The sequence below is a fragment of the Gorilla gorilla genome, chromosome 6 (genome assembly GCF_029281585.2).
Source record: "Gorilla gorilla gorilla isolate KB3781 chromosome 6, NHGRI_mGorGor1-v2.1_pri, whole genome shotgun sequence".
Lineage (NCBI taxonomy): Eukaryota > Metazoa > Chordata > Mammalia > Primates > Hominidae > Gorilla > Gorilla gorilla.
The window spans coordinates 88,220,323-88,232,959 of NC_073230.2; the positions used below are offsets into that span (position 1 = coordinate 88,220,323).

Genomic DNA, 12,637 nt, shown 5'->3' on the forward strand with positions numbered 1-12,637 from the left:
GTGTGTGTGTATGTGTGCGCGCGTCTGCTCCGCGTGTTGGTGGCTGTGGCCATGGCTCTGTGCCCACCAGCATCTCCCTCCTGAGATGCCGGCCTCTCATGCTCCCGGAGCCTCCGCCAACCCCCCATGTCATCTCCCTTCTGTTATCGCTGACAGCTTTCTTGCGTCTCATTTGTCGCCGAGCCCTGAGCGCACGGTGATGCTCGGGTCTGCCCCCGACCCCCTGCCACAGGCCGGAAGCCGCGGGGGGCACCGTGGGGAAGCTAACCCGGCCCCTTCCCCCAGGAGTCACTGTGCCAGCCCCACCACATCCTGGAAGAGGAGGGGGCCCCGGGAAGGGGCCTCCCCTACATCGCTGCTGTCGTCCACGCCCTGCTGGACCGGCCTTAGGGGTGAAGGTGGGGGCACAGGGCCCACCCCGCCCGGGACCCCGGGAGCAGAAGACGCGCCTGGGCTCCGCGCTCTGAGACAAGCACTTGGTGAGGGTGGCCTGGGCCTGGGCACCCTTGGCCTGCGGGCCTGGCTGCCTCTGGGGTCGAGGGTCTGGGTGGAAGGACCGCGGGTGTCGCAGGTGTCGGGTCAGCCGCAATAAACAGAAGCCAGAAGCCCTCTGGGTGGCCCTCAGGTGTAACTGTGTCTGAGAGCACGTGCGTCGCGGGGTTGTTGCGGGGGCCTCTGTTTCCGGAATTCACCGCCCAGTCGCCAGGGGGCGCCCGCGGGAGCCCGGCGGGGGCACGCGCCACGTGGCCGGGAGACGCACAGGGCGCCGGCGTCGCCGCGAGGCCTCTGGGGTGGGTTCGCCAGCAGGGCACGTTCGCGCCGCGCCGCGGAGGGAGGCTAAGAGGGCCGGGCCGGGCGGCGGGGACACGGCGGTACGGTCCTGCGCTCGGGAACGCGGAATGTTGCCCTGGTCGCCGCCGCGGTGGGGCGCGGGCCCGGAGGAGTCACCCGAGGGACCAGGCCTTCCGGCGGGCAAGGACCAGGGCGAGCCCTGGAGCGCCGGAGCGGACGCCCCCAGGGAGCTGGGGACACCCCCATGGGACAGGTGAGGGGCTCGGACGGAGCCGTGGGGGGACAGCGACTGGGGGCCTCCATGCCTTCACCACGCGCTCTACGGAGGCTTCTCCATTGTCCCTGCTGGAGATTGGGTCCCTCGGTCTCCCTTGCACCAGGCACCCTTGGGCTCCAGGGGAGGGTGCGTGGGGGCGGTGTGGCTGCAGCCTCAGTCCCTGCCCCTCCAGCCCACAGCCCCCATCCCGTAGCCCTTCCTGGATCTGGAGAGAGCAGCTGCTGCTGCCCCACCACCTGCCAGGCCCGGCCACTGAGCAGCCCCCCGGAGCCCCAGGTAGGACGGGCCCTGCTGCCTCTACTACCCCTAAGAGCCTCTCACTGACTGTGAGCCTGTTATAATCCCCAAGCGTCCCCCCAGATCCCCGTTCCCCCCAGGTGGCCCCCTCGAGGATGACTCCACTAGCGCCCTGGGACCCCAAGTATGAAGCCAAAGCAGGACCTCGGCTGGTGTGGGTGAGTTGGGGGCAAACCTGTGGGACTGGCTGGGGTGCTCAGGGAGCTGTGTGGTGGCCTGAGGCTCCAGTGCTCTGTCCTCCTCACCCTAGGGGGCCAACTGTAGCTCAGGAGCCTCGTTCTCAGGCCGGACGCTGTGTCACCCCTCGTTCTGGCCGCTGTATGAAGCAGCCTCGGGCAGGGGTCTCAGGCCCGTGGCCCCTGCCACAGGGCACTGGAATGGACAGCAGGCGCCCCCAGATGCAGGTACCTCCCTTGGTCCCCCGGGGGCGCAAGGCTGCCCCAACTCCTCTGGGAACCAGTGCCCAGGGGTGGGAGCCCACAGCCCGCCACCCTAGTGGTGTTTCCTCCTAGGGTTCCCGGTGGTGTGCTGTGAAGATGTCTTCCTCTCGGACCCTCTGCTGCCCCGGGGGCAGCGTGTTCCCCTGTACCTGTCCAAGGCCCCCCAGCAGGTGAGAGCTCTTTCCCCTCCCTGTCCTTACCCCAGCCTCCAGGCTTGCCTGGCAGGAAACACGTTCCATTCTCTCTCCTCAGATGATGGGCTCCCTGAAACTGCTGCCGCCGCCCCCCATCATGTCTGCCAGGGTGCTCCCCCGCCCATCACCCTCCCGGGGCCCCTCCACTGCCTGGCTCAGCGGGCCGGAGCTGATCGCTCTCACTGGCCTGCTGCAGATGAGCCAGGGGGAGCCTAGGCCCAGCTCCTCCGCGGTTGGCCCCCCAGACCATACCTCTGACCCACCCAGCCCCTGTGGTAGCCCCAGCAGTTCTCAGGGTGCTGACCTCTCTCTCCCACAGACCCCAGACACTCATTGTCCATAGCCTTCTCGGGGCAGAGTGGGCTGGTTGTGTTGATAATAAAACAGTGTTGGTTTGCAAAACAGGCTCCGTGTGGCTGGGAGCAGAGTAAGTCATAGAGGCAGGAATGGGGTCTCTTTCTGTCTCACTGCAGATCACCCCCTGCTGTGTTAGGCAGAGGGCGAGGGTATCCATGACCTAAGGCATTTCTGGGCTGACTGGGCAGAGCCCCTTTAATGAGTGGGTGGGTGGTCTGCATGGCAGTGCAGGGCTGAATGTATAAGAAGCAGGCGGGGGAGTAAGTAGGGGCACCTCACTTTTAGGGGACACTAGGGGTAATATCCCTGGTGCTCCCACACCTCTTGTGCTGGGGCTCCAGGAGTTCAGTTCTGGGCTGGGTGGGGTAGTTGTCTGGCTCAGAGGAGACACGAAGAATGCACTGCAGGTGTGTGGGGGAGGGTGCCAGTCCATGTAAATGTCACCACTGGCGGAAAGGTGGCCCTGCCACAGCCTACCTGAGACTCTAGAGATTCTTGCACGAACTCTGTAGAGAAACAGGATCAGGGTTTCAGCTGAGAAAGCCCAGAAGTGTGTAGTCTCGGTGGTTTGGGCGGGGATAGGTTCTAGAATTTTCTCCCATAAAATAGCCCAACTTCTTGGAGAACCTTCTACTCAAGACTTAGGTGCCACAGCTGGAAGGGACACAGGGGGCAGGACCCCAGCTTGTTGCCCTGCAGGTCACTTGTCCGAGGTGGCATCTGGGCCTTAAAGCCCCTCACACGGTGGGGAGTTAGGAGGCAGGGCGGGGGCGTTACAATGCCATTCCCTCCAGTCCCTCCCTCAACCACCCCCCCATCAGTCAGCAGGAGAGAGCTGCCTGGGTCTCAGGTCTCCTCACCGCATAGCTATGCGGGCGGAGCGTGCGGGCCCTGGGGACGTCACCAAGTGCCCCCAGAGAAAGGACCAGGTCCAGATCGACGTAGCTGAGGCAGCTCGTCAGGGGCTCTGGCCTGGTGGTGCCTGTTCCGAGGCTCTCTGGGGCCGATAACTTGGTGCACACTTCACTCCCCAGCCAGCTCTGAGGGGGGCAGGAGCAGCGCTGAGTCCCTACCCATCCCCCACATTGCGATGGGCACTCCTGGGCCTGTGTCCAGGCTCCTGAACCCAGACTTGTAGGAATGGGCTTGTAGTCACTCCCTGCTCCCTTGGTTATGTAGCCCCCACCCCGCCCCTTGGGGTAGAAGGCTGCTGCCCCCAGCCTCGCCAAGGTCTTAAGGGCTGCTTGCTCGATCCCCTCTCCCAGACACCCCGGACGGCTCAGGCCACTTGACTGGTCCGCAGAAGCTGGGGTCTCAGGGATGGGAGACAGGGAGTCTGAAGGTGCTCATAGGAGGGTCCCTGAGCACCTGGGCCTCGTCATTGTGCCTGGAGAACTCTTTTTTTTTTTTTTTTTTTTTTGAGACAGAGTCTAGCTCTGTTATCTAGGAGTGCAGTGGTTGATCTTGGCTCACTCCTGCAACTTCCGCTTCCCCGGTTCAAGCGATTCTCCTGCCTCAGTCTCCTGAGTAGCTGGGATTACAGGCATGTGCCACCATGCCCGGCTGATTTTTGTATTTTTAGTAGAGATGGGGGTTTCACCATGTTGGCCAGGCTGGTCTCGAACTCCTGACCTCAGGTGATACGCCCGCGTTGGTAATGGGATTATAGGCGTGAGCCACCGCGCCGGAGAACTCTAAACCTGCAAACCCTTTAATGTTTGAACTTTCGGCGACCTGGGGGAGGGGCGAGCCACGGAGAAACCACAGCCAGAAGCCCCCGAGGCCCCCGGAAGCCCGGGGCTCGGGCCTCACCGGCATCACCGCGCTCCTCGAGCAGGGTGTTGTATCACGCCTGCTGCTCCGCCTCGCCTGCCGCCGCCACGCGCAGGCTGCTGTCGCGGGTGTAGAGGACGATCAGGTGGTGCTGGCGCGCGTCTGCGCACTTGCTGGTGGTGCACGCACCCGCCAGGCTAAGGCCGCGCTGGGGCCGCGCTCGGCACGTGCGAAACTTCTGCTCGCTCTCGGAACACTCGGGACGCGGCGGGTCTGCGCGCAGGTGGCCGCAGAGCTGCATGTCGGCAGGGCAGGCCCAGGGCAGCGGCTGGCTGAGGGGCACGGCGGCCATTCCCGGCTCTCCCCGGGGCCGCCGCCTGCGGGCTTCATTCAGGGCCGAAGGCAATAAAGTGGCTGCAGAAGAGGCAGAGACGGCGGGGTCTCGTGTCTTGAGCACGGGGAGAGGCCAGCAGGGGTGGGAGTGAGGTGGCGAACTCGGCGGGCCGGGAGCAGCGGCCGGGCAGGCTGCCACCCGTCTTGATGCCCAGCGTCTCTCCCGGGCTCCCGACTGGAAGTTTGGGGCAAGGACTCTGCGCACAGCGAGTGTCCCGGTGACTGTTGCCCCTGGCCTGGGCTCCCCACTACCTCCCTCCCTCCGCCGACCGCTCCGGAACCCCCACCCCACGAGACTAATCCTCACGTCGCCCGGGAACTGGAGTTTGAGTAGGGAAGTCCAAGAGAGGCAGCCTCGACCCCAAGACTGAGCCTTTATAGGGGCAGAGAGCGTGGGGGCGTCTCTACCGATCAGCTGACTGCGGTCCGGACACGTCGTCGGGGCAACCGAGAAAGCCTCGGTGTGAGGCCAGTGATCGGACTTGTGGCAGCGGTGGTGGCGCTGGCGATTAGAGGGCTTTGGAACGGGGCCTCCATGCACCCTGCTGGCTCCTGCCACGCCCCGCTCGGCCTGTAGGTGTCCTTCCTGTGTGTACCCCCTTCCCATCCAGGAGTGGTTTTGTGCCCTTCCAAGTAACCAAAGGAGCCACCGCCACTGAGCACTGCGCTGGATTATTTCTGAGCTGGAGATTGAGTTTCTTGAGAGTTTGGGGTGATAGGAGGTGACTTGGGCTAAGTAAGCTCAGGGGGTAGTCCCTGTGCACAGACCATACCCGCTGGAACCCAGTCAAGTGGCCACTGAAGGAGACCTCCGAGGAAGAGGCCATCTCTCAGGAAGACCCCCTCGGGCTGCCCCATTGCTCGGGGCCCCTCCTTGCCACCACTGCCCAAAAATACCACCCCGGGACCACCTGAAGGCTCTGACCATGGACGTGTGGACTTCCTGGTGGAGGTACCCTTTGCTTCTTGAAAAAATTGCGATTGGGCTGGGGATTGGACATTTTTGCACTCAGTTCTGATCCAAGGACCACTGACCCCCCCCCAAGGGGATGGGGCTGAAGGTGCACCAGACAAACCAGCAGGTGACACCTGGTGGGACCTTAGAGGACCCTGAGATATCACCCAAGGCAAGTAAGGTGCCTAAAGGGGAAAGCCGAGGGTCAGGAAGGAGAGGCCAACATGCAGCCCCCATAAAGATGGCATTCAGGGAGGAGCTCCCTCAGGGAAGGAACAAGATATGACAAAGACAGAACAAGAGAACAGATGCAAGGACCCAAACCTAGCCCAAGGGCCAGGGCAGCCTGAGCAGGGTGGGCAGGGCTTCCCGCCACACTTCCTGCTTCCTGGGGAAGGGGCCCCACGTGAGTGGGAATATGGGAGGCAAGTGCTGTGTGCATGGAGCTGGGGTCCTCACACACCTATTCCAAGGTCACATTGAGAGGGAGATGCAGGGAACCAACCAGCACCCAGCCAGCAGGCAGGTGGGACCCAGGGCCTGCTCCAGGTGACCTCTGGTAAGCCAAAGCCCCACTGGGGTGCAGGAGAGGCTCGAAGCACAGGTGGTGTGGTGTGGGGCGGGGGGGCCGTGGGGCGGGGCTCGGCAACTGCCCAGTGTTGGGTGTTGGCCACAGAGGCAATGGCTCCGTAAGTGGCCAACAAAACCGGACTGTGTTCAAGGCCATAGCCCCACGTGGCCAAGGGCCTTGATACAGTCACCATGTGCAAAGGGGCAGGGACACAAAGGACATGTGCACACCCCTCCCCCTCCCAGTCCTGCTGCTGCCTCAAAGAGGCCACCAAAAGGTCCCTGTCCCTGCTGCACTCCGGGCCCAGGAGTCTTTTTTACTCCCTGAGGCTTGAAGATACCTGAGGAAGATCTCTTTATACCTTCCCCTTCCCACTCCCCATCAACCAGGTCCCCCTGCAGCACCCTTCCTTGTGAAATCACAGCTGCTATGACAGTGACCAGCTCCAAACCACCCTGTGTCACTGAACCTTGGGTGCTGGGTGACGCATGGGCAGGAAAGGCAGGAAAAGCAGGGATCTGAGGGCCTGGGGGGCTGGGCAAGCCTCAGGGGTGGGGTGGGTGCTGATCAATGCCAGGTGATCAATGCCAGGTGATTGGACCCACTGAGTACCAGGACAAGCCTGGAGTCACGCAACTGGCCTACATCAGTTGCCTTGGCAACACACTGCCCTTGGCCCTACCCTGAAAAGATTTATTTCAGCCGGTAGCCCTGGTAACTTGAGTGGCTCCCCAGGGACAGGAAGTGGCAGAACCTCAATTCTGCCTCTCCTGACCTGAGGGATCCACTTTTCATCCCTGTCAGGGACGGGGCACTGCGTTCTCAGCCCCTATGGAAGAATGTTATGGGTTTGGGGGAATCCACGGGGAGGAGACTAGGCTGTTCCAGCGTGCCCCTCCTTCCTCAGCCTGAGGCCTTGCTCCTCTGTGGAAGGCAACACAGGGACAGAGCCACACATTCAGCCCCTACCCTCAGCCCTGCTCCCATCCCCTGGCCCACAGGTCTGACCCGCAAGCTCCGATGTGGAGACACTTGGCGGCTGACTCCTGCTTCCTCACACATGGGGATGGCCCACAGGTGACCGACCGGCTGAATGCTGGGGCCATGCTAGAGGACTGCTGTCTGCAGAGCATGGTCCCCGCATTGGCCAGAAGTTGGTGTGAGCCCAGGTGAGTCACTCTAGCCCCGTGGTGTGTGTGGTGGGTTTGAATCTGCAGCTACCAGGCAATGTCTTCTCCATTTCCTCTCAAGCCAGGCCTTTCTCCATTCTTTGCTACTCTCCAGGAGAGGCGGCTCATTGGAGGGCTGGAGCCTGAGCTGCTGGAGCTGTCCCCGGCCAAGGAGGGCAGCTCCTAGTGTCAGCCTGTGCCCAGGGAACCCTGGGGCCCGAGGCTGACCTGGCTTTAACTTCTTACTGCTCATCCAGCTCTCACCAGCCAGCAGGCTGGAGTCCTTGTGGGCTGGAGGGGAGGGAGTCTGCAGGGAGGACCCAGGCCTGGACCCAGAGAGTGAGGAGATGCCGGGAGACAGCACAGGGTGACAGAAGCAGGGGAAAGCCCTTCGGTTTAGCCTCAGTTCCAAACCTCAGCGCTCCTGGCATTAAGGGAAGGGTGATGGAAGCTGGGGGAAATAACAGAAAGGCTCCTCCCCCTAATACACCATAACAGATTCCAGCTTCCCTCCCTCCGGCTCTAAGCGGAAAGGAAAGAACTGGTAAGAGAATTAGGTAGAGGGACACAGAGATAATCTAGGGTGGTGAAGAGGGGAGAAAGAGAAGAGATGGAACATGCAAAGGCCAGGAGCGAAGCGGGAGACCACCCAGGAGACAGAAGGAGGGCAGAGGCTGGGAGAAGAACAGGAACAGACAGGATGGGTCCTGATTGTTGGAAAAGACAGGGAGGCCAATCCCAGCCTTGTAAATAGCAGCAGCTAGAGGTTATTTCCAGAAAAATCTGCAAAGTAAATACACTGATCACCCAACTCCCATATCTCTTTGCTGCTCTCTGTGGAAGAACCAGACAAACCCCAAGAATGAATGGCCACGGGGCCAGGGCAATGGTGGAAAGGGAGGGGCCTCACCTGGCCTTGGGCCAAACAGCAAGGTGGCCTCTGCCCAGCCAGGTGAGGTGTTTGCCACCCACCCCCTGACCAGGTCTGTCTTGTCACCACACAAATAGCCCAGACACCACGGCTGGATGTTGCCACAACATCCCCAGGTGGAAAGAGCCTGGGGCAGAGAATGTTCCAGACCCAGGAGGGGTCTACTTCCAGCACCACATTGGCACCAACCTCCTTTGCCCACCCTGGCCCCAGTGGGCATTCCCCTCACATCCAACAAACTCCAGTCCCTGGCAGTGGTGGCTCCTCTCCCGCCACGCTTCTTCTCATTGCTAATGCGGGACTCTTGTTCAGACAGGGACGGGCTCTGCCCTGTCTCTGGCCAATGGCAGCATTATCACTGGCCCAGGCAGTCCAGCCCAGCAGAGCCAGGTCAAGGATCAGTCATGTTGACTGACCTGCAACCCCTCAAAGTGGCCTGAAGCAAAACCACAGGCGCCGTTTTCTCTTTCGTTCAAATGCAGTTCTTTTCCAACATTGCCTGCAATGAGCTTTGGTGCAGAGATTTGGGGACAGGGAAGCACATGGAGAAAAAGAAAAAAAAAAAAAAAAAAAGACCAGGCAATTGCACAAAGCCTTTCCCTGGAAAACCCAGGCTCTGGGGATGGTGGGGGTCAGGACACATGGCTGCCCCCCTCCAGCCCTGGAGCTCCGGCTTTGATGGTTGAGGCACAGATGGGGATTCATCCCATTCCCCACATACGAGAGCAGTCTGGGAGCGGGAGATCGGCTGGGTGTGTGTATATATGTATGTATGTGCATATAGATAGATCTATTTATATATAATAGGCTATATTAGAAAATCCTCTCTATGTATAAATATAAAACACTGGTATCCAAACATGACACCAACAGCTAACTAAAGTGCTTGACAGGAGCCGGGCCGGGGTGAGCTCGATGGTAAACCGCTCATCCTGGGCACTGGGGAAGCAAAACAATGGGGGATCCCTTCAGCAGGGGGTGCTGCAGGAGGAAAGTGTGTGCTAGCCAAGCTGGGCCACCAAGAGCACTTGGGCCACCTGGGCCTTCTGGGTCTCAGGACTGTCTGGTCACTGCCCCATCAACACTGTGCCTCATCTTTCCCCTACCTTCCCCACTGCGCTCCCGTCCATGAGGAGCACAGCGCTGGCGAGCTAGGCCCAGGGAAGAGCTGTTCCACAGGGAACTGATCATTTGAAAAAAATCCCTCCCCGTCAACCATCACTCCTCCAGGTCAGGCCCTGCCCGCACTCCTCCTGGGCTTCCTGCCTGGGTGGGGGTGGGACGAGGGAGGGGAGCAGAGGCTTTGTGGAATCTGAGGGCAGCCACCTTTCACCTGTAGGCCCCAAGCAAAGCATTAGCACCTCCACCATCCCCAAGGCCCATAGAAATGCCCACAGGCAAGTGGTCACCAGAGCTCTAGGGAGCAGAGGGGCCCCAGAAGGCAGGGAAGAGGCCCCCCAAAAACACAGTGCTACAAGAAGGGGTTGGTGGTTGGAGGCTTGGAGGCGAATGGGCTTGATGAGGGTCCAGTCTGGAAAGAAAGAACAATACATTTTCCAGTTAGGGGAGAGGAACTGGAAGCTTAGAAGAAAGGCAGCCAGGAGTCCTTTCTCCTGAAAAATCGCTATGCTGAGGGCAGTGGGAAAGTGAGGGAGAAAAGGCCAGGCACGGTGGCTCATGCCTGTAATCCCAGCCCTTTGGCAGGCCAAGGTGGGCTGATCACCTGAGGTCAGGAGTTCAAGACCAGCCTGGCCAACACGGGAAAACACTATCTCTACTAAAAATACAAAAATTAGCCATGTGCGGTGGTGCACACCTGTAGTCCCTGCTACTTGGGAGGCTGAGGCAGGAGAATTGCTTGAACTCAGGAGGCAGAGGTTGCGGTGAGCTGAGATTGGGCCTGGGAGACAGAGTGAGGCTGTCTCAAAAAAAAAAAAAAAAAGGAAAGTGAGGGAGAAGGGAGCCAAGGGCAGGGCTGGAACAGCATGGGAGATGCCAGTGCCCAGAAGAGCTGAGGCCCAAGCTCAGCCCTGGCTTGGACAATGCAGACCTTCACGAGGAAGGGGCACGGGGGCCACCTCACACCAGCCTCTTCTGGAAGGATTGTCCCAGAGGGAAAGCCCATGAGCCCTACCACAGCACCCCTGCTGGGACACTCACCATGAAGGGGTTGGTGGAGATCCCAGCTGGCTGGCTCAGTGGCCTCTGCCCCAACTTGGCTGATCCTAAGTCCCCGAAGGAAGAGCCTAGGGGGCGAGAGCAGTCACTCAGCTGACACCAGCCCGCCTTCCTGCAGGCGGACAGCAAGGGGGGCCCTCCTAAACTGGGGGAGTAAGGGAACAGAGCAGTGGAAGTACCCGGGCAGGTCTGGTGCTTCCCTGGTCCCCCCTGCTGGTCAGAAAGGGCACTGCATGGGCTCTGATGAGGTCAGAGGAACAACTAACTGATCTCTATGCAGAGACGGGATGGGGTGAAAGGGGTTGTCCATCTACAGCTCTTACCATTCTGCTGCTGAACCAGCAGGGTCTGTGGGGGGAACAGCGGTGCTGGGAAGGAGCTGGCAAAGGCCCCGGTGGGTGGCACTGCCTGGGGGAAGCCAGGCCCAGCACTGCTCATCCCAAAGCCGGGCCCTATGGAGTGAAAGACGGGAGGCTCAGGTGAACTTCTGGAAGGTGGGCTGGAGAACTGTTTTTCCTAAGTCCCTCCAAGATGGGAAAATGGGATATAGTTTTTTCCTGACATGAGGAACGAGGGACCCAGCCATGGAACTCTTCTGCTTCTCACACCAGCAAACAACCCTGCCCTCTCCCTGCCCGGGGGTACGTGGAAGGGAGGGCATGGTAGTTCCAGGCACGGGCGCGGTGCAGGACTGGGCTAGCCTCCCACTAAACTGCAAAAACGGCACAAACTTCTAACGCTGTCTGTGCTTCAGTTCTCATCTCTAAAATGGGGACAGTCCGTCTCATAGGGCTACTGTGAAGATCAAATCAGGGCCACGAAGCCCTCAGCACTGGGCCCACCACACAGCTCTTCTGTGTTTGCTCTTATTCCTCTCTCCCCAGCCTCAAGGCTTCAGCCAGCATGAGTCTGAGGGGAGAACAGCAGAGGCTGGGGAGGGCCAGGGTGAGAGGAGACAACAGGCCTGGAGTTGATGGAAGCAGGGAACAGCGTGAGTGTTTCAGGTGGCTTAAGCTTCGGGACACAGAAGGGACTGGGGCTGGGTGCCCAAACGGACACTGCTGAGGGCTGGAGACAGGAGAATCGCTGCCACTGTCAGTCAACTCTAAAACAGTCTTCAGTGCAGTCTCCGGTAAGTAGCCGCCTGTGTGCTTCTAATTCTAAAATCTGGCTCTGTGACCTGGGTGCTAGGTGGCCTGGCACCGTGTGGGCAGGGGAAGAACCAGGCTGTCTGCTTCTCCCGACAGCGTGAGACAAAGGGTTAAGGGAGAGGCTGCAGGGTAATGTGTGCCTTGGGAGTCTCAGATGGTCAGGACAAGGGACCATGCTGGAGGCTTACCTGGCGCCAAGCCATTGGGCTGGAACGGGTTGGTGGAAGGCAGCGGGGACTGGGCAGCGGGAGCTGCGAAAGGGTTAGTGAAGGCTGCCCAGGTGGAATGGGGAGCGGCAGGAAAGAGAGAAATGGTTACTTTTTTTCTCACGTGCTTCATCCTGTGATGCCTGAGCATTCCTCTCAATCTCTCCCCTTCCCACCCTGTCCAGAGTCCTTAGACTCCTCCTGGCCTCAGGTCCCCTCCCCTGGGTCTCCACAGGCAGGACTCACCTCCAAAGGCCAGCCCTGTGCTGCTGCCGCCGCCGCCCGTCGTGACAGACTGGAGCGGGGGGACCTGGCCAGCCATCCCGAAGAGGCTACAACACGGGGAGAGAGAAGTCATACACAGCTGCCAGGGCCAATCAAACCTGAGCAAGGGGCCAGGAGATGCCAACCCTGCTCTCCAGGGTGAGTGAGGGAGAGGAGGGGAGGGGAGAACCGCCAGGAGATGCCGATGGGGCTGGGAGGAGCATGGCCAGGCTTCGGGCGGCTCTCCTGCCCTACAGCAGACTGCCCACTGTCTGTACCTACCTGCTAGGAACACCTGCAGCGGGCACTCCGGGTCCCAGGAAGCTGCCCACGTCTGCGAGGCTGTTTGGCTGACTGGCGGGTGCCAGGGGAGCGGCACCGAATGGAGTCCCCTGGCTGCTCCCTGGGCAGTTGTGGAAAATACAACAGGGAGAGCTGAGGTAAGACAGGGCGGGAGGGGCAGGAGAGCAGATGGAGGTGGTGGTGGTGATGGATTGGAGTCATGGCATGACAGGTGCCTGCTGGGTTCTCTGAGGCAGCCCATTTTCTCAGGGACCACCCAGTTCAGGAGGTCTTGTCTCCCACCAAGAGTTCTGGGCAAGGTGACAGCCCAGCCCTTCTCCGTGTCCCCTGCGCTCAAAGCTGCGCTGCGGAGAGGAAAGCAGCTCGTCCCCAGGTCAGGCTGTCCT

The 12,637-nt window shown here is 60.6% G+C and overlaps 4 protein-coding genes across 6 annotated transcripts in view; 2 read left to right on the plus strand and 2 right to left on the minus strand.

The window, feature by feature from the left end:
- Positions 1-10: 10 nt before the first annotated feature.
- Positions 11-611, plus strand: LOC109027753 (collagen alpha-1(I) chain). Its single transcript, XM_019030922.4, has one exon. It carries the CDS (start codon positions 11-13, stop codon positions 590-592), a length of 582 nt encoding a protein of 193 aa, XP_018886467.1. The 3' UTR covers positions 593-611.
- A 123-nt stretch (positions 612-734) lies between these two features.
- On the plus strand, positions 735-2,461 carry SAP25 (Sin3A associated protein 25). Of its 2 annotated transcripts, none has more exons than XM_019030920.4 (6): positions 735-1,045; positions 1,242-1,345; positions 1,430-1,524; positions 1,617-1,770; positions 1,879-1,976; positions 2,059-2,457. In XM_019030920.4, exons 1-6 carry the CDS (start codon positions 900-902, stop codon positions 2,341-2,343), a joined length of 882 nt encoding a protein of 293 aa, XP_018886465.1. In that variant the 5' UTR covers positions 735-899; the 3' UTR covers positions 2,344-2,457. The 2 variants fall into 2 exon arrangements, with proteins under 2 accessions (XP_018886465.1, XP_004045961.2); XM_004045913.5 differs by having other exon boundaries at positions 742-1,045; positions 1,263-1,345; positions 2,059-2,461.
- A 1,162-nt stretch (positions 2,462-3,623) lies between these two features.
- Positions 3,624-6,243, minus strand: LOC109027622 (uncharacterized). The gene has a single exon (XM_055393013.2). It carries the CDS (start codon positions 5,128-5,130, stop codon positions 4,204-4,206), a length of 927 nt encoding a protein of 308 aa, XP_055248988.1. The 5' UTR covers positions 5,131-6,243; the 3' UTR covers positions 3,624-4,203.
- Positions 6,244-6,385: 142 nt separating this feature from the next.
- The window catches only part of AGFG2 (ArfGAP with FG repeats 2), a 29,040-nt gene continuing 22,788 nt past the window's right edge, over positions 6,386-12,637 (minus strand). Inside the window, exons 7-12 of one of the 2 annotated variants that reach the window (XM_004045908.5) lie at positions 12,231-12,351; positions 11,931-12,016; positions 11,667-11,750; positions 10,651-10,779; positions 10,310-10,395; positions 6,386-9,680 (exon numbers count right to left, since the gene is read on the minus strand). In XM_004045908.5, the coding sequence (XP_004045956.1) occupies positions 9,621-9,680; positions 10,310-10,395; positions 10,651-10,779; positions 11,667-11,750; positions 11,931-12,016; positions 12,231-12,351 (566 nt within the window). In that variant the 3' untranslated portion in view covers positions 6,386-9,620. The remainder of the gene's footprint in view (positions 9,681-10,309; positions 10,396-10,650; positions 10,780-11,666; positions 11,751-11,930; positions 12,017-12,230; positions 12,352-12,637) is intronic. The other variant, XM_019030924.4, reaches the window with a different exon arrangement.